Source organism: Manis pentadactyla, chromosome 19 (assembly GCF_030020395.1).
Source record: "Manis pentadactyla isolate mManPen7 chromosome 19, mManPen7.hap1, whole genome shotgun sequence".
NCBI classification, from domain to species: domain Eukaryota; kingdom Metazoa; phylum Chordata; class Mammalia; order Pholidota; family Manidae; genus Manis; species Manis pentadactyla.
The window spans coordinates 17,586,698-17,607,950 of record NC_080037.1 but is presented as its reverse complement, the minus strand read 5'-3'; the positions used below and the strand labels follow the sequence as shown (position 1 = coordinate 17,607,950).

The 21,253-nt window shown below is 38.5% G+C and overlaps 1 protein-coding gene across 10 annotated transcripts in view; it reads right to left on the bottom strand.

The window, feature by feature from the left end:
* ESRRG (estrogen related receptor gamma) overlaps positions 1–21,253 on the bottom strand; it is a 590,395-nt gene that overhangs the window by 133,107 nt on the left and 436,035 nt on the right. For all 10 annotated transcript variants that reach the window (XM_036931783.2, XM_036931742.2, XM_036931731.2 and 7 more), the window contains one exon: positions 19,890–20,006. In XM_036931783.2, coding sequence (XP_036787678.1) covers positions 19,890–20,006 — 117 coding nt within the window. The remainder of the gene's footprint in view (positions 1–19,889; positions 20,007–21,253) is intronic.

Here is a 21,253-nt window from a genome sequence, read left to right as displayed (position 1 = left end):
AGGGAATCTGGGACTTGTTAACACAGAGAAAGCTCCTCTATCAGGAGTTGAGGATTTATTACCGCGGCAAATTGTGTTGGTCGGCTAAATATGGAGAAGGTGTTCTTTCATCACCTTTCAGCACATTAAAGAATTTTGTGTGTAACAAGATGTTAAAAAGTACCACTCTTGAGAGAAGAGATTAGTTTTTCTCCAGTTATGAAGTTTTGTCAAAAGTCCACGTTCTCTAGAGCATTGTTTAACTCTGCATCTCCATACCCCCAAAACAGACAGACTTTCAGTGTGCTCAGCATCAATACAAAAACCTAATTTAGGTATTTTCTCAAGGGGGGGTATATGTACATGTATGTAAGTGTGTATATGTATATGCATGTGCACATGAAATACATATACATATTATGTATGTATATTATGGGTGTACATAAAACACATGTGACAGCATATGTACTATGTCTGTATATGAAACACACTTATATTTATATGTGTATGTACTGATATATACTTATACAGTACACATATGCACACTCAGTGGGAAGAATGTCAAAGTATTACTCTTTGTGAATACTAATATCTCAGATTTTAATAAAATTCATGCATGTGTGGACCCAGGAAAAACTGGGAAGCACTTTGGCTTTGCAGGGGAAGAGGTGAATAGGGGACTGGGATGAGGAATCAGGGGGAGATGGGAAGCCTGCAGAGAACTATCATTGTCTCTCTCCTGAGGTGCCCTGAACACCACCTACAGCAATAAAAGCATGAAGGGGGATCCCAAAGGCTTCTAAGAAAGAAAACCTAAGTAGAAATTTAAATCCAATTCTTATTTTATCTCAGGCTCTGTGACAATGAAAGATCTTATATCTCAGAAAGCACATATACTCTGTCCAGTATACTACCATATGATTTGATTCATTAATATTCCTATATTAAAATACACCCAAACATTTAAAAATAGATTACAGCATATATATCGTCTTGTGTTTCAGTGCTCTGATTTTAGCTGACAGATCACTGATGTAAGTCCCATTTTTAAAACAGTATTTCCTTTAATTCTCCGATCTTGACAATTTATGTATCTATGTGAAGATACCTATTGAGAAATAGTCTCACTATTCAAAAGCAGGGGAACCCTCTGGAATTTTTATTCTCTCAGTTTCAAGTAAATACTGTCCTAGTTGTGTCTCATTTTTACTGAGGTCTGAACATGCCAAAAGGGCTTATTAATTAAAGAAAATGTTAATTTCCCATTTTTGTATGTTTTGTAAGCTAACACAAGCAGAGTTTTCTGAATTAAAAACGAATACATTTTGGTGGTGGGGTGAGAGGAATCACAATCTTTGCAATAGAGATTATTTTAAATGTATAGGGAGGATTAAATCTAAAAACACAAAAGAGAATTTTTTTAAAAACCATGATGACCTTTACTAGCCAACAATTAGTGAAGCTGAAATGACTGCAGAATTTCTAGTCTTTTAATTCCAGAAAAAGAAAAGGAAGCAAAGAGGAAAAGCAGGTGGGGGTGGAGAAAGTGGGGCCTCCCCCACATGGGTAAATGCAACCCCTGAAAGAAGATAAAAGTAACCAATTAAGGATCAGCAATAAATTTGACTGATTTTAAGTTCGTCAGCTGTGGGGAACTATTATAACGCCAATAAATAGAGCTGTAGACAGCTGGCTTTGTGTAATGCCCTGCTCCTTTACCTAAATGTTTAAACCACTGATTTATTTGGGATTAAAAAAAAATGAAATCTTGTACTCAGCAATCCCCAACATACAGAGCAAATTCCAGAATCTTGAAGACTTTCATTGTCTCTGAAAGTCATTGTCACCACCCTAATCCCCTCATTAAAGCTAAAGAAATGCTGGGATGGCATTAAAATGAATGCAAACCATTTGCAGCAATCTCCTGCTCACACCACCTCCAAATGAAGGCAGGCACATTGCATAATCCCGGCAGCAAGAGCTCCTGACAGGTGGATGATTTATGCTCATAGTCAGAAGAATCGGAGGGCCTGCAGAGGAGACAGCATGAGCGAGGCGGTGGCGAGACAGATGCTCTCAGCGGGCTTGTAGGGGCTGGCAGGCTCCAGCTAGTTCAGGTGCAACCTGGACACTTTAAGTGCTGAACTCCTATCGCCGAGATTCCAACACTCTGATGTGCCATTTGCAATATTATATGCAATGTACACAGTGAATAAACTCTCCACTCTAGGCAAGTCCTATATATACAAGGTGCATATAACCCCTGCACACATAGATGCTATGTACACATCCCCCAGCACGTAACTCAAAGGAAACCCATTTTTGTCAAATGAGTATTATAAGACAGATGTAAATATTACGTAGTCCAAGGATCTTCAGTCCTGGAAATATTTAGCCCAGGTATGGTAAGCGGAGACTGACAAGATTTCCTAACAATTGGATCAATATTAAAGATTGCACAGTGGGATTAGGAGAAACACACCTCAGCAGAAAACTGACATTCCTGTCAATTATATTAATTATTTTTCAGATACAGGACATGCTTCCATGACATTTTATTTTGAAAAGGCATTTGAATATTTGAGAGGAAAATGAATAAAGGATGGATAAAAGGAAAGGTCCCTGAAGGATTGAACTGCTTTGAAATCAATCTTTAAAAATAGTTTTTCAGAATTTCCCTCAATAGCCCCAAACAGTAACAACCGGGTAAAGATTATGGTATTGGTTAAAAGGGTAGATAAACCTAATTACGGCTATTGACAACAATTTACTGCTACTCCAATCTCTAACAGAAGGTCTTAGCCAGTATTTGACTGGTCAGCAGTAAACCACCAATATGGACAGAGAAATTCACTCCATAGATCCACATAGGACCATACAGATCACTGTCTTCCTGCTCAGCCCAGCATCTCTGAGGCACAGAGCTCCAGGCACCAAGGAAAGGGTAGGAATCCACCTGTACAAGCTTCAGGTTATCTTGGATGAATGCGAGTTCAACTTCTAGATACTACACAGTCAGAGTAGAACCGACAGTGAGAATTAAAGATAACAGGGATCCTTTTAATTAGATAACAGTATTCAAAGACTTCCCAAGAAACCATTCTGCAAATCAAGAGTTACAGTGTTCTCCTGGGGGTGGGGGGGGGGTGGGCAGTGGGCGTCTCTTGGCTGTGCACCTGCTAAAAGAGCAAATTTTAAAAGAACAAAATGGAATACGTTGTAAGTAATTCAAAAATGCCTTCAGATTTTAGAGTTCTCCCTAGAGAAAAATACTCAAACATTTTGAAGTCTTCACAAACCACATCCAAATCCTTTTTCTAACTTCATTAAGCTCCAGTGCTTAAAAATCGTTCATAGCAAGTACTTTAATTAGAGGTGAGCCAGTGCAGAAATAACTCAACAGGCAGTGTGTCCCCCGAATAACCAGACTGCCCCGGGGAGCGTCTCTTAGTGATGCAACTTAGAAAAGAGACAAACCATGGAGCTGATGATACCTTTCCTTCTACCCCAGCAGGAAACTGGGGGTGTGGATGGGTAGGTGACTAAGAGAGATCCAAACTTCTGCCTGACCTCATCATTATTCTGCCAGTTTACCACTGATATGCAGAGAAAGAATAGAAAAGGTGTGAAAGAAAGCAGGTTTTAAGAGGAGCAAAAAACTAGGTAATCTGTACTAGGTAAGCCTACTTTGCCTGTTTCCCCTCTTTTCTTTCTCCTCCCTCCTGTCTTTGGCTTCTCTATCTTGCTATGCCAACTTTTCAACCACCATAGTTTGGGACTGAAACCATCATCCTGAGAACTGTATTATGGACACAAAACCAGCACTACAGCTCAGGGGTGCCATATGGAACTCCGAGAGGCTGCCATTTATTTGGTGCTCTAAAGTCGATCCTAGGGTGGAAGGGAAGTAGGGGAAAAGGGAAGGAGGGGAGAAACATTCCCATGCAGAAGTCCTTTATACCACCTGCTTCCCTGGCTGGGATAACGGTAATGGCTTTGAGGCAGAATTTGGGAGGACAGGTAGAGGTTCCAAATGGCCTGCAACTTTAAACCCAAGCTGTTTAGAGATCTAAAACCACAAAAACAAACAACCTAAAACAGACCAGTTGTTAAGAGATAGCAGAGTTGTTAAAAATCCTGGGTGGAGGGGAGAGCCATTTCTTCACTCCTGACTCCTACATTGTTTGTCCTGTAAAGCTAGCACTGAATGAACACATTAGCATGTACTAACGTAACTGTAGATGCCATAAATTACACTTTGAAAAAATTAGCAGTGATCTGGGTGGAAAGTACTTCCATGGATTCAAGGTCATTTGTTTCTGGTCCATGACAGACTTTCCTGCTGTCCCCCCCACAATCCACGGAGGCATCTCTAATTCTGGCAGGTTCTGCTGACCCTGCCTGTCACCTTCCGATCTCATGCACACAGGGAAGGGTCTTGGGCTGGAGTCACACAGAGCATTATCAGAGACCTCTGACCTCAGTGAGTCAAGGAGAGCCGCAGTATGAAGACAACCCAGGCCTACTGGGGGCACAGCACCCGGTTGCTTTGGAGGAAGAAAAATTCCAGAAATATGACATTTGAGACAAAGCAGAACCAATCTCTTTTTGGCATTAGCTAGGCAGGGTCCTGAACACTTGGACAGCAAAATAATAGTGATGATGGTGAGAATAGTGACAGCTAACATTTACAGAGAAATTCTTTTGGCCAGGCATTGTGCTAAGTATTTGAAATACATTGTCTTATCTAATCCTCACAGCAAACTCTGTTGGAAAAACATTACAATTATCACCACTATTTTATAGATGAAGAAACTGAGGCCAGATACATGAAGAAACTTGCTAGTAATTGGCAACTTGCTAGTAACAGCAACTCAGGGCTGTCTATCAGTAAATCCCATGATCTTAATAATATGCTATTGTTTATACCACAATTCCAAATGGGTTCTCTTTATTTTGCATATATATTGAAGCCGTGACTTTGTAAAATATCCCACGATCTGCTGGAAATTTGCAATGTGAGAAGAAACTAACGATTCATAATTTTTCCCCACCCCTCTCAGCTGTGAGTTTCTTTAAAATATCCAGCCGTGAAGAAAAAAATGAAAGGAAAATTAAAGAGAAAGAATCAGGTATAGGAGGTGCCTGAACACTTCACATTAGAAGACTTTCTATCAGTGACCTCTCTCAGTGTGATGGACAGGAGACCGTAATAAAGGCCCTGCAACTAACCTCTGTTTCCCTGGCCCATTAGCTGTTTTCCGATGTGCAAATGACTCTGGTCTCCCAGGGCTGTTTAAGAGTTCAGCTGACTACAGCATGTCTCCTTCTGGGTTTCCAGTTAAAATCAATGCATTAACTGAGGCGGCTAGTTAGATTCTGTAACTGCAAGTTAAATAAGAAAGGTGAAGAAGGGAAATCCTAGCTTTGTAAGCTTGGGAACTTTTAAAGAGGCCACTGCTCAAGTCATTAAAATAGAAGTAGAACTACTTGTAAAAGCTGGGGGATTTTGTTCTTTTCTACCATAACAAAACTTTGACAGATCTCTTCTGCTGCAGCACATTACCAAGTAGTTAAAAATTTGTGAGATAACCAGGAGACTCTAACATTTCTTAGGCGCACAGAGCTTGCATTGTATTTCTGTTCCTTTGGCTCTGTCATCATTAGTGAAGCTTTATATTTCTATATTATCCCCCCCAAATCCTAATTAATGACTTCTGGAGAGACATACAGACATACATGGAATCACTGAGAAATGCATTGGTTCACAGGTCACAAATTTGGACCTGTTGACTGCAGAGTATGAAAGGGATGCTACGAAGGGAAAACGAAATCATCAGACAATGACCTGGACTGCCTCACGGGGAGGGATGCTGGGCACCGGCAGTCTCTTCTGCTAAACAGTAGCCTCCAGGGAGTCTACAGCGAAGAGGTGCTCTTCAGAAATATAAGGAGCTCCACTATTATCCAAACCATTGCTAAGGAAAGACAGAAACAGCCTACATAGAAACTTTAAGAAATAATATTGTGGTCCTGCAGAGAACAATATTTGCAGAAACCAGAAAACATTACCATCACTACATAGCCCTCTTGTTTTAGAGTATCTAAAACAAAGAACATTTCTGGAATTCTAACAGCTCTGGCACAAAACCATTCCCTGAAATAAAGGTCTCCTTACTCACAAAAGGACGTAATAGCAGAGACCAGTGGCTTTCATGTGAAGGAAATACTATTTCACCTCTTGACACTCTGGTAAGATTAACTAATTAAGAGAGAAACCAAAAGACTTCATTATGAATATCAGTCCAGCATAATGGGCTTCAGAGTCTGAGAAATCCAGATGGAATCCTGGCTCTACCATTAACTAGTTGTCTGATCTTAGACAAGTTTTTTTACACAAATTATTTAAAATGAGTCTTAGTTTTCTCATTTATATTCACTAATTTATCAAATGTCTATGGGGAAGACAGATAAATCACAATGTCATTTCTCATATTCCTTTTTCTTCTTTTTTCTTTTGGACTCAGGATATGCCAATTACTATATCACTAGGGTATGACTTCTGAAATACAATGCTACCATGGTCAAATGTAAAAGTAATTTATATATAATCATAGCCCATGAATGGCTCCTAAAATCACTATTCTGACAAAATTATTCCTGCACTCAAGTTTTAGAAATGTAACTGAAAACCTTTGAAAGTAGGCTAAAAAAAAGAAAGAAAAAATTAATGGGTTATATTTTATTGAGCACCTACTATGTGATATTATTATGCTAGGGGTTGAAGAGGACTAAAATATATACAGACACAGTGTCTGTCCTCAAGTTGTTTATGCTTTTCTCTATGAGACATACAAATGACTAAAAGAATACTGAAAATTAATACTAACAATGTTTTCTGAGTGCTCATTGTTTACAAGGCACTGTGTCAAGAACATTGAATCTATTATCTCATTTAAGCCCAGAAACAACCCTCTGCTGCAGTTATAATTACAACCCCTATTTTACAGAAAAGGCTTAAAAAGGGTAGAGTAAATTGCTTGAGATAACACAGTTAGTAAGTAGTAAACTTTGGATCAAACCCATATTCTGTTTCTGCACTGTCCATTCTGGGAGTCATGAGCCAGACAGAGCTATTTAATTTAACTAAAATCAAAAATTCAGTTCCTCAGTTGCATTAGACACATTTTGAGGGCTCAATCATTGGTCACAGACTCCAGCTGATCTGAGAGACCAACCTCTTTATATTCTACTTCCCTCTGTGGAGAACATGAAGTTAAAATGCTGGGTTGTATGAAAGAGAATATATAAGCTAATGAAATACATAAAGGAGGAAAACCTACGTAATTGTAAGCAATTAGGCTTACGATGGATCATAAACTCCATGAGGGCCAGACCTTGTCTGTCATGGCCACTTTTAATCCCTGGAGTTTACTAAAGTGAGTGGTATGGAGCCATTCCTCAGAAACTATTCATTGAATGGGTGGATAAACGATGGATGAATAAACGTTTGAGGATGGGCTTGACAAATACGTATCATTTGCATATGTAAGTAAATAAAAGATCCTGGAGAAATAACCTGAGCCTGCCTCTAGATGGTATAAAGAACATTATATTTCTCAGAGAGCAAATAGAAATATTTGCACGATTAGACCATAAGCCAAGAATCTACTTTCTTTCCCAAATATTTCCAAATTATGCATGAATTGATAATAACCTGAGACTGGCTAAGGTCAGAGTAATTGCCATTTAATTGGTTTCAAATATACTAATGACTATGATACTGTTGATACTGAAGAGATTTAATAGGCTTGGAAATACTGTCTAAGAGAGCAGAGAGGTGAATCCATGGGAGGCGGAGGTGGAGAGCGGATCGTTATGCAGATTATAAGTTTGGGAATCAACCAAATGACAACTCAGTGAAGCTGTGAAAATACTTTGCTTTTAGAAGAAGTTTTGGAACCAAGTAATTTTTTAAAAAATAAAATGGGGGAGAGGAAGAGAAAGTTGTATGCCCAGGAAAGTTACATGTGAGGGAGAAGTTTAGATGGAGGAAATTAATTGGACAGTCTGGGGAGAAGCCACTAAATAAGGGCACAGGGGGCCTCAAGGGAAACATGTATTGGCTGAGAAGTAAGAGGAAGGCCAGGCAAAATGGACTTGATTTCTTAACATGCTGGCTGGAACTGAGAAACAGAACCAGAAATTAGTATAGATGGAAGTAGAAACATAAGCTAATTTAAACTAGGTAATATAAATTGCCTCATTCTTTAATATACTCTACTCCATAAATTCCTCACAAACCCCATATACCTAAAAATTCTAATAAAATAATCCAGGCATCTTAAAAATTAGGATTCTATGGCCCATGGAAAGACTCAATAGTTGACAATGTAATAGCTGAGAAAAATAGGGAAGGGATTATGATCCTAGATACATACCATCTTTGGAGAGATAGGTTAACCAAAGAGCAGTTACTAAGAAACCGTCCCTCTGGGTCTTATTATAGGTCCTGTTATATCACAACAGTTATCTAGAAAAGAAGGGGCCCTCACATTACTTGCGATAGCCAGATATGGAAGCAACCTAAGTGTCCATCAGTAGACGAATGGATAAAGAAGATGTGGTACATATACACAGTGGAATATTATTCAGCCATAAAAGCAAAAAGAATCCTTCTATTTGAACAATGTGGATGGATTTAGAGGGTATTATGTTCAGTGAAATAAGCCAGGCAAAGACAAATACCATATGATTTCACTTTTTTGTGGAGTATAGAAACAAAGCAAAACAGAAGGAACAAAACAGCAGTAGACTCATAGACACTGAGAAGTGACTAGTGGTTGCCATACAGGAAAGATATAGGCAGGTGGGGGGAGGTGGATAAAGGGGGCTAAATATTTTGCAATCACGATATAAGTTGGACGGTAATACAGCATGGAGAATATAGTCAATGATTCTGTAACATCTTTCTACACTGATAGACATAACCGCAGTAGAGGGGGTGAGGATTTAACAATATGGGGAACTGTTGAACCTCTGTGTTGTACATTTGAATCCATCATAGGATTGTATATCAATGATATTTCAATAAAAAAAAGAAGAGACACTCACAAGTGTGGCTTTAAAATAGTGCAATTCTAATGCCTGTCAAAGGTCTCTATAATGCTCCTGTTCCCAAAACCATTTCCATGTGATACTCTTTCTATGGTATGAATCATATTCATGTCAACTGAATAAGCATGTAATTTGAAGTCAGGTAAACACAAATGCACGATGTAGAAAATCAGACGAAACCCAGTGCCCCTGCGGAACAGCGCTGTGGTTGGGCTGGGCAGGCTCTCGGGGGAAAGCCAGCAGGAGGGGTGCGACCCTGATACTCATTCAAGTCGCTAGAAAGCCACACTGCCTCTCAAACAGCACAACCTGCCACTCACTTAGGTCTGGTTGGCCAGGAAGCCCAAGGATGGACTCCCCACCAGTACCATCGGGCTCGGGGAATTTGGCCAGCACCAGGCACCACAGACTTCTGCCAGCTAATTGGCTTTGGGGAAGCCGCTGACCTACTCTCCCTGAGTGGCTTTTGTGAACCTGGAACCCAGCCTGCCTCTCATCATTGATCAACCTTGGCCAAGCCAGCTGGCTTGTTCCTTTGCAGACAGCTTGCCTTAGGGAAGCTGGTCGGCGGCTCCACGACCTAGCAAGCGAGAGGGAGGCAAAGCTGCAGAGCTGTCCCTCAAGAGACGTGTGCCCACTTTCATCCGAGGGAGGACTGGGAATGAGCGCGATCACACGTGATACCTGACGTGATGTAAATGGAGCAGGACTCTGCATAGCCTTCGCAAGACAGCTAACTGTTAAGTTAGAAACGGAGCCCAAGTGAAATAAAACCATGAAATGCATCATTAAATGGGCCTTATTCAAATATATAGTAGAATTCCTGTGCATTCAATTTAAGCACAGTGCTATACACATCAGTGCCATGTTGACGCAAGTGTGCAGGTGAAAAGGAACAGAAATCTGGTGTCTGGGGCTAGTGGGAAAGAACTTCCTCAGCAAACAGAGGCCCGTACAGCAGGGCCTGCCTCTTCTTCCCTCGCCATTTGTCATGCTGTCGCCAGACTTGCGGTGACATGAGCAAATGTTGAGGCAGGTTTTTTCACCTTTGGGGAAAAATCCATTGGAGATTTTTTATGATCCAAAAGGAATAAAAATTGGTAGCCTATGCATTAAATGCTGGCTTTCCATTTCAAGTTCACAAGTGGAAATGACAAATGGGGACAATCAAACAAAAATGATTAACTTTTAATAGTATTCCAATTAAAGTAGAAGGAAGGGAGCTAAAAGAATGGTTTCTTATTTCAATCTTTCCTTCCTCTCTAACACAAATGCAGCGACGGTAGATTGATTCAGTTCAACTAACTCTTGGTGCTACATATGGAAAGTTCACATGAGGTATCTACCTACTTCATTTCTAATGTAATTGTTATTTTTGAAAAAACTAAATGGATATAAAATTGTTTCAGGGAACCAGACATGCACAGGGAGCCTGTGATAGTCTCAGACCCATGTGAGTTATATATAGAATCACAGACACATCTTTAAAACATTAGTACTTCAATTTTTCCCATTTATACAATGGACATGATTGTAATACCCCAGGGGTACTACATCTGTATCCTCAAGACAATTGATGCAGATGATGATCAAAGTCAGTGATTTGAATTCCCTCCCCTTTTCTACAAAGGTAAAACTTAACATGGAATTTGGTTCTGAAGTTTTTACTTTCTAAAAATTGGAACCAGAAAGTCAAACTATGCCACAAAGTAAAATGTTCCTCTATGCTCCAATCTGGATTTAAATAAGATGTCAGACACTGTTGACAGAAACACAGACCCTTAAAATAGGGCTTCCAGGAATTGAGCAGCTTGAGTGTTGCTGATGTTTATTCACACAGTTTATAACTGGCAAGTTATTCCAAAGTTTATGTTTGGGATCCCAAGAATGTCAGAGTGGGAAATCACCATAAAAAATATACTAGTCTAATCCCCACATGATATTTGAACTTGTTCTCTATGTCTATCACAGTGATTGGAAGCTTACTGCCCTCTAACACAGTTCATTCTATTTCTGGACATCAAGTGAAGAAAGAACTCAAAGAAACGAAGTAGCTCTGGTTAAAAATAAATAAACAAACAAAAAACACCAGGGCTCACTTAAGTAATCTTTTAAGAGCTCAGTATCTCATAATACCCATAGCCTCTGAAGAATCCCAAGCTAAAAATATACTTGCATATTCCTACAGTTCATGAAGTAAAACTATATTAAACAAATACAGGGCCCCGGCTGTAGAGCCAGAATGCCTGCTACGAAAGCCAGACCCCATCAGGCATAGCGAGAACACTGTCACGGCACATAATCTCTCTAGGCTTCCTTCCTCTCTGAAATGGGGAAACACCCAGCTCTGGGGAGTCATTGTAAGACTTAGCAAAAAAATAAAAATCCAACTGAAACACACAGCACATAGCCTAATGCATATTAAGCTCTCAGGAATAAGTGTTCTTACTCTTAGTTGCAAAATCTTTGCTATTCATTTCAACACAGACTATCCAGGTTTCATATCAACAAGCATAATAAAAAAAAAAATCCCCACCTGGTAATGCAGTATCTGAAAGTAGATGAAATAACTTCTTGTGACACCTTTAACATACTCCCAAATGGTTTAGTGTCAAGATGAAGCTCACAAAGAAGGTGCTCTTTGCTATTGCTTATATTATAACTTGGGAGTTTTGTTCAATACTCTGCATTAATGAGGGAGCTTCTTAGGATAACATTACAACAGAGAGTGCAAGAAATACCAGTGAGGTCAATGCAGTTCTATTATCTGTCATCCAATGCAGAAATATTTTCCTTGAATACCATTAAAGCTTTCTCCTTTTCTTTGTTCTGCTTTTTGAAGGCAGTAGGAACCCAAATTTCCCTACCAATAATTTCTGTTTTCAACTTGGCAGCATAATGATATTAGACTTGAAGAAAAAAAAAATCACCTTGGCAATGTCTTCTTTGGAGATTTTTACAAAAGATATTTTGTTAGGATAAACTGCACTAAGCAGGTTCTTTAAGTAAGCAAAAACAAATCAGCTTGTTACTAAATGACCTGAGTCGCTTTATATTATTTTAAAGAAAACCTACCCGGACAATGGTACACCCTGTAAATGAACATTTTATTAAAATGGAAGATATGAAACAGAAGGGTAATTAGACGAGTAAGTTGCTCTTTGCTACTCCTGCTCACAGGGTAAACCCAGAAGCCTCTCAAGAGTTCCCACTGCCATCTATAAATCAAGACACAAGCTGTAGTTGGAGAAAAACAGTTCTGAGATAATTTTTCTTTGTATCCTGGGGGCTCAAGATAACTGGTTGGAGAGATGTAATGGCAGCTAAATGAATAAATGTATAATCTACACTCTGCCTCAAAAATATGAACATATTATCAACACAAACACACACACACACACACACACATGTGCACACACACACAGTACCTTCTCTAAACTAAAAAGCCGTAACAGAAAGGCACAGCCTGTAGATTGTGATGAGACTGCTCCGAATGAGTGGGGCCTCTGGACAAAGAATCCTCTAATGTGGAAAAAGAGAAGTTACTATCACCTCCATACTCCTATCATTTGTTCCACATTAGGGCAGCCCTATAAATCCATGGGTAAGAGCAAAAGATGAGGGCCTCCCATTTGAGAGAGACTGGGAATTCATGATGGATTTAAGATCGGTTGTCAAGCCGAAGGATTTAAGTGGGACTTAGATGACATGACCCTTTAAGATACTGGAGATCTACCAGGGAATGAAAAATAAAAGATCACTCTAGATCATCATATATTTTTTTAAGGCTGATTTCTCTCCTAAGAGCCTATCTAGAGACAGACACTAACTCAGCTTCCTAACTCACTAACCCTAAATGAAAGGGCTTAATTATCTTTTAACGTAATGTCTTAAACATTGCTGTTCTGACCTCCTGACATGCAACGCCTTCTCCAATTCACAAAGAGCCTAATATTCTAGCCTGTTGAGTTATTCTGCAAAAATCTTTCCTGGACTGACCCCCACGACTACCTGTATCATCGAACCCCAGGTGAGAAGCTTGGTTTCCCGAGATCAGAATTCTAAGGAAAAGTCCCCTCTTACATTTACACGTAAGGCAGTAACTGCTCGTTCAGCCCATAAATTCTGCTGCTTCCCAAGAGCACCAGGATTTATTTCCATTTCCTCGATGTCCAAAAGAATATTTTGGGCTACTCCTGACCTGCTGTACTGAGAACAATGGGTCATCACCTCTGCCTGGAGCAGGAAGGATCCCTTATTTGGCCAAGGCTGCAACACAGCTTGACAGAGATATAGGACGGGACTGGGAATTTGACTCGTAATTCCATTCCCACTTTATCTTCAATGGGTCATTGGGTAAGGCACTGGGACTCTCTGAAGCTGGGATTCCTCCTCTGATTAATGAGACCCTGACCCCTAGGGTCCCACTTGTCTTTACTGGGTGAGGTTTTAAGGTGATAATGAAACCTTACTATCTTCTGCCCTAACCATACTGAATGGAGACTTATTTCAAATGCTGATGCCCAACCTCTCCTTTGACTTTATCCTGAACTGTGAGGATTCACAATTCTACCATTTTTTAAAATTTCCTACCTGGAGTCTTCAGGCTTGCAATTTTTAGACTTTCATAAGTGGGGAACAATACTGAGCACCTGTGTAAGAGAAATTTACTTTAAAGATGTCAAATCAAATAGGAAAGCAAGTGTGATTATCAGTAACACAAAACTATGTTATTTGTTTTGTTTGTTTTGCTGGCTCCTTTTTTTCCCCAGAGGAAGATTTGGAAGGCATTTAAAATTATATAAACTTGCTCTTCTCCTCTCCTACTTGCATCAATGTTTTTACTTAAAAATATAACAAAACTTCCAATAAATCTGACCGATCTCATTACAGCAATCCATGATGTGATTTCAGATACTCACCGAAATAAAACTCTACGGAGTGCACTTCAATATATTGACAAGAGATGGTAGGGATTGTGAGGCAACATAAAGGAAAAGTTTTCAAACACAGGCAAAAATGCATAATCAAGACTTCAATTTCTAGGTCTTTAAATACCAGTTCATTTCTCTACTGTTCTTTCAACTCTCATTTTTACTAACTTTGACAAAAATGACATATTTCCTGCATTTCTAGAAAGACAAAAAGCACCCCAACAATTATCAAGTCAAGACAAATTTATAAAATAGCATAATTCACTAGCCATGTCTTTCACACCATGGCTCCTGTTTTATTTCCAACCTCAGAGAAAATGTCAACATCATCATCACTATAAGTATCTTCATGCCCTATATTAATAGGTCTAATGTTTCTGTAGACATTATAACATTTTTTAATAAAGCATATTAGAATAGAAGGGATAAAAATGTAGTCTAACTGTTCACTTGCACATAAGAAAATAGAGACAGACTGAATGGACTTGCCCAAAATCACAATGTAGATAGTGGAAAGATCAAAATTAAAAGCTGAAGCTCAGTATTTTGCTAGACACATGGGAGAAACTCAGTTGCTATTTATTAATATTTATTTTAATTTTATAATTAAATTACATTAATAATATAACAAAATTATTAATAGGAAATTATTATTTCCATCCTCTGATTCTTTTTCTCTAGGCTCTGATATCCAATTTTCATCAGTAGTATTTAATGTACCTATTAGGCTAGTAGAATTCATATATTTCTCCTTATACATTTTTAGATGTGTGCGATTTGTCCATTTTTTTACAGTACCCACCCAAAGGAATGAGCAATCCTTTCTGAATCTAAACAGTAATTAAAGGCTTTCTTCACCCATAGTGCTGGTGGCAAAAATTTCTGCTTGGGTTAAAGTCTCTTTTTGTCTTTCTCTTGTTACTCTTTGCTTGACCTAAGATGAGATGTTTAAGACTAAATTTCCTCATGAAATTTCTGAGCAAATTTTCATCTATTGATGTGCTTCCATAAAGAGTTTTAAAAGGTCATTGGTCTTGCCAAAGGATAACACATTTCACATGAATTTATGTTAGTCTGGCAGGTCAACATGATACATGATACCCAGATTCGAGCTCATAGTGTCCCAGTGACCAGACTCTAGGTCTGTGTTAACTCTTGGTTTTCACAGAAACCTCTCAAGGTTCTATCTTCACAAGGTTCTATCTATCTTGTAAGTGCACATACTTACAAATAAAAAGGCTAAAAGCAAGCTAGTCTGAGAGATGACATAACTTGCCCCAGGGCTCGGAGGTGACAGAGCCAGAGCTTAAACCTAAGCTCAACTGACTCTGAAGCCTGACCCTCCGTGTCTCCAGCAACAACAGCTGATGTGATCTGGTCCTTATTCTTGGGCACATGGTTTCTGGGTGCTTAACCTGCAGCATCTTATTGGATATTCACAACACTTCATTTGCAAATACTTTTCTTGCTGCCATCATTCTACAGATGGTGATGATAAAGATAAAGTAGGTTAATTAACCATTTTTTAAAAAAGGTGAAGTAAAAAGCACACATTTTGGCATGGAAGAACTAAACTGGCCTTCCATGCTGCCATGATTCATCTACACTTTGGCACGCAGGCTGGCCTGGATGGGAAATATAATGTTGTACATAAACGTGTGTGTCTTGTTCTCATTTGCAAGAGTCAAAAGAAAAATACTTGAGTTGCCAAAGTGAAACCCTTCATACCAATGAAAAGCAACATCCCTTCAATCCTTTGATCAGTGAATTCTATACCCGAATAAAATAATTATTGCTTTCATAAAATGTCTCTGTTTGCTACCGACAGAGAGAAAACTGAGCCAGTATGTTCTGCAGTAGGCCTTTAAATAACCAAGGAGAGAGATCAAAATAAAAATAAATCTTGACCAGATTTATAGGTGCACCTTGATTAGTTCTTGTTTTTCCCTTCAAATAAGCAATACCTGAAAAAAATGAAAAGGGAATGTTGAGACCAGATATCTTGTAATAGATGGGTTTTCTCCGACATACAGTACGGTATAATGTTGAAAAAATAATGCTGGCCCATCATTCGTGAGGCTTACAGCAAAGTAAAGCCCAGAAAAAAGAAAAGGGGATTTTTCAGGATGGTGCAACCACTTGGGTTTAAACAAACTATCACTTTTTAACTGTACTTCTTGAAGTTTTGTTAGGTCTCGGTATTTTGCTGTTTCCTTCACCCAACTATTTCTGTGCTTCCATTAGTAACAATTTTTGGATTCAAAAATTCTGACGTTAAAATCAAATGTAATTCATTTAGATATAATTCTGGTGCTGGCTAACGAGAAGGCATATCTTATAAGAATTTAATTATGTACAATGTGATGCAATGAAATCGTTTACCCACTAAGCCATCACTTCCCGTTCACATCTCACATCATGAGGAGAAACGTCAGTCAATAAAACCAAGGGCTGCTATTTTTAAAAGAGTAAAAGTCTCATTTTTCTATAAGCCATCTTTTTAATGAAAACTTCTTCATTTCCCTCAGGCAGCACTTTATCTGAGATGCATTTGACTAGTTGAATAAAAATACCTATTAAAGCAGAGAAGGTTCCCATCAAAGCTGTTGAAATCTGATTTCATTTCAGATTCTAGAACTAATGTTGTTTTTTGTTTAAATAGATTTTGTCTGTCAATTTCCAGACCTGCTGTGCCATCAGCCTGTATGGACTGCTGTGGTCAACACAGGGGTTGTAGCAGCAAATTTTATTATGGACTGGTAATTGAATTGAACAGGTTTACATTTGAATAGATTTACTACATCATGATCTCTGACATACTGCATGGGACTGAAATCCCTCTCCATCCATAAAGATACATTTAAGGCTGTATCATTCTCTCCAGGCTGAGAAGGCGAGTCGTGAGCCAAGGAGGTGGCCAAACATAATTGTGCATTTATATGCAGGGTGTAATGCAATATTTCACTGCAGTTTTTAAGTACAAAAGAAAAAGAATAGTTCCTATTTACTCATAACCATCCAATCCTTCCTATTTGGGGTTGGGTGGAGCTTAGAGAACTGGTATTTTCTGATCACAGTAGGCATAAGGAAGTAAAGGAAAATAAATTATTTGAGTATATCAGCAACCACAGCAATTCCCTTGAAAACAGGCCCTCTAAAGGCTTGATAACAGCAAAGGAAGAGGTGTGAATTACAGATAAGCACTGTCCCATTTACTTTCACCAACAATGTTTAATTAAACACAGTTCACACCTCTTCTGTCACTCTAACCACCCTTCAGGATTGCTCCTGCTTAAAATCCACAATGGGGAAAACATTTTTTTTTTTAACTTCCTCCTTAAACCTGGAAGGGCAAACAGCTGAGTGAATTATAGAAGTAAAATCAAAGTCATCAAACAATTCTACCTATCCAGAAATGGAGGTATATCACCATATACTTTAGTATTTTAAAATAAAATCCAAATCTAGGACATGTTAAAGTGTTAACTGATATATTACTTCTATAACATTAGAAAAGTTATGCTTTTGAAAATAATTATTCCTCAACTCCCAACTCTTAATTAAGTCTTTTTGAATGAGCATAGTTTAGTTGGCTTCTCTACAGCTCAACTAAGTGCCGATATAAAGACCAAAAATTGACTGTCAATCACTTAAATTTTATTTAGAACTAAGTTTTGTTACTCTGCTATAGGGTTTAAGGCAGTTACTAAGATAAAGCTTCACCTCAGAAAAGTAAGCAATCACCATCTTCCTAACTAGACGGAAAACTCTTTGCCATATGGGTTGGGTCATTACAGTTGGGTTTTTATTTGTTTTCCTTTGTCAAACTGTCCTAATGTCATTTTCATGTAAGCTTCTCCAACAATACCAACCACATCCACCTTTATCAATGTTGCATTGCTAGAGCCTAGAATATTGTCTCGCACCCTGGAGGAACTTAATAAATACTTGGTAAATGGGTTATAAATGTAAAACATATGAACTGGGAAAAGCCCTAACTGTGCCAAAGCCTATATTGTGAAAAGGGAAAGTATCCCTCTTTATTTTATTTTCCTCATTTTTATTCACCAGTTTAACACTGATACCAAATCTTTATTTTTCCTTCTTTCTACTTCTTCATGCCTATTGCATCATAGTGTATCTTTACCTCCTACTATTCTTTCTCCTTTCCCTCTGTAGTTTTAATTTGAATTATAAAATATAAATTTTAGTAAAAACTTTAATTAATATAAATATATACTGTTATATAAAATCTATACATATTGAATCATACTACTAGGCAACTTACGTTTTATTTTTTTTCTTAATGTGGCAATATATCTTGGCCATCTTTTCATAAGGCCTTCATTATAAAATTATTCATTTGCTTGTTTATAGCTTTTTTCAAGTGAAGAGGGAAGTTGGAGATGAAAAGAATTTGATAGTCTTCCTTGTTCTTCGTTAAGTGAGGAGTGAGTTCTTAGTGGTCAAGTAAATACAAGAGGCAGAGAAATACAACATGAATTCCATAAACCCAAACAGAATCTGATATTCTCATCCTCCTATGTCACTGTTTATAGTATAAATCTTGTACAATGATAAAACCAGGAAAAATTATGAGATGTAGTGATGCCATACCTCCTGGAGCTCTGGTTCATTCTTAGGGATTAAAATACTTGGATCTGTTTGGATTTAGAAGTTAAAAGATAAGGGATCTCCAGTAACAACAAAATATACAAACTCCTAGGGCCAACGCCATGAAGAAAGCATATGCTCTAATTCAACAGAAGTTGAAATAAACATTGAAATATTTAATTTACCCAATATTCTTTCAAAGTTCAATTACCACATTTTCATTTTGTTACTTCATAAAACTATCATGGTTATTTTAAACTTTGGCAAATTTTCTAAAGAGAAAGAAAACAGTACAATCTAAATGCAGTACGTAAATTGCCCATCTACTAAAGCATATACACAAATACATAGATGAATTAAAAAAAACAAATCTAGACCTCCCGAAGAATAGAATAATCGCTATCTCCAAGCTAAACTGTGAGTTTCACTAAACAGTAAAATGTACCAGTATTTTAGGACCTTTGATATGGGTGGGAGAGTTGAGTGAATTTTAGAAACTAGAATCTTCTGGAATTATATTTGGGTTCATTTCCTGGCTCTACCACTTAGCTATGTGAGTTTAGACAGTTTATTTAACACAGAATACATGTTTACCACTACTATTCTGTGTTTACTGCTGTTATCCCCAACTGAGCGCAACGATTTTAATATCATTATTACAAGCTCTTTACAACAGAAGATAAATCTAAAAGATAAGGTCAGAAAAACATAAAGAGTGCTTTGAACCTAAGATTAATTAAAAAAGAAAAATAGTGACTATATGACGTGATGGATATGTTAATTAGCTTGACTGTTGAGATTATTTTACAATACATAGAGCAAAACATCAAGTCATACACCTTAAATGTGTATAATTTTTATTTGTCAATTACACTTCAATAACGGTGGAGGAGAACATTTCTCAGTGAGCCTAGTCATAAGAAAAACGTGAAAAGGCAGCGACATCAGCCTCTGGCTTGTCCTTCATCCTCTGTCTTCTGTACATTGTGAAGATGAAACCACCAGCATACCTGGTGGGCTTGGCTGCACATCAAACGTGTCCTACCTGCCCCTTCCTGTTGTTGCCAAGCAGTTAGCCACGAAGGATTAGAAAAGTTCAGGTGTAAAGAAGTATTCTGCCGTCAGATTCAAGGGACATACTGTGACCCCATCTTCTCCTGGTTTCTGTGACATTTTGAAGTGCCCTGCACACCCCCTACCCCCATTGCCGACCTAAAGCATAGGATCCCTCACCATGTGCCTTACCTTCTTTCAGCATGCCCACTTTTAAACACTTCATGAAGCGGCAAGCCTGGCAGGATTTACGTCTGCGCTTCGTGATTTCACACTCGTTCGTGGCAGGGCAGCTGTATTCTATGTTACCTAAAACACAGGGTTTGGAGAAAAGAAGCTGTCAGATTTGCAAGACCCAGGAAATACAAGCATTCCACAAGCAATGCCAACTGTTACTCCTGCTTCTCTCCCTCAAAAATCATCCCACGGGATTCATGAGGATGTCACAAATGTCAGAGAACTGGATTCCCTGCTTACAGCCACTGACGATGCATTGAATGATGGGAAGATACATGGTGACGCTCTTGAAAAGATTAAGTTTAAAATTAGCCTTTAAAACTTGATTCTTAGTCCCTCCATGCAAAATAACAGTCTTTCAGTATCTTAGGATCCAAAAGAAATTTCAAAGCAGATGACTTCCATAAAAACACAAACATCACTATTGTATTCTTACACCATCAGTCCTGGATTTCTTTTGGTTATTAATGTCTGAGGCATCAGGCTCATTGTCTTTCTGGCACTGAACAGCACAAACCTCACTGGGAAAACTGATCAGCAGGCTATTTGGGACCTCGCAGGAAGCTCCTAGAGGGCAGGGACTGAAACGACGCGGCTCTTGCTACAACACTTACAGAGCCTTACAACGCAGTTCCGTGCTGAGTGAGTGCTTATTGAGGATGCTAATGCTGTCCATGACGATGGTGACCGCCGTCAACATCATCACCATCATCACGTTTGTTGCATTCCTTGCATAATGAATTCTAAGCACTTAAGCTCCACAGAAGTGTTGTAAATAAGAATAAACTGCTAGGAAATTACATTTTTAACATTAGAGTTTAGATTATTTATAGTGGTACCTACATATTTGCAGTGATAAGCAGCCAGAAGGAGATCCAAACTGCAACTTGAAATTTTTTTCAATTAGTGCCAATGACAGTGTGTGGGATGTGCTCTGGGGCTGCCTACAGCTTTATAAAGCTGCCTTTAAAATAAAGCCTCTCTCCCCTCTCAGTTCTGTTACATAGTGCTTGAAGGTCTTTCGTTACTTCCTAACCCTTTCCCCCTGTGATTAAGTGCATTAGTATCTTAATGAAAATGCATTTTGTTTATTGCCCTCCTGGGAAGGGGGAGGTCATCACACCAAATGCATAAATTGTCATCGGAGACGGTCTGAGCATAATTGCAATTTTGCTGCTCCATGTTTGCAATACTCAGGGTCCCCCCAAGTCCCCTGAAACATGCGCAGATTCTAGTAATTAGCATAGAGCCTGCCTGGGACCACAGCATTGATGAAATATTTCAGAGTTAATCACACTTTGTAAACACTGATTTATATT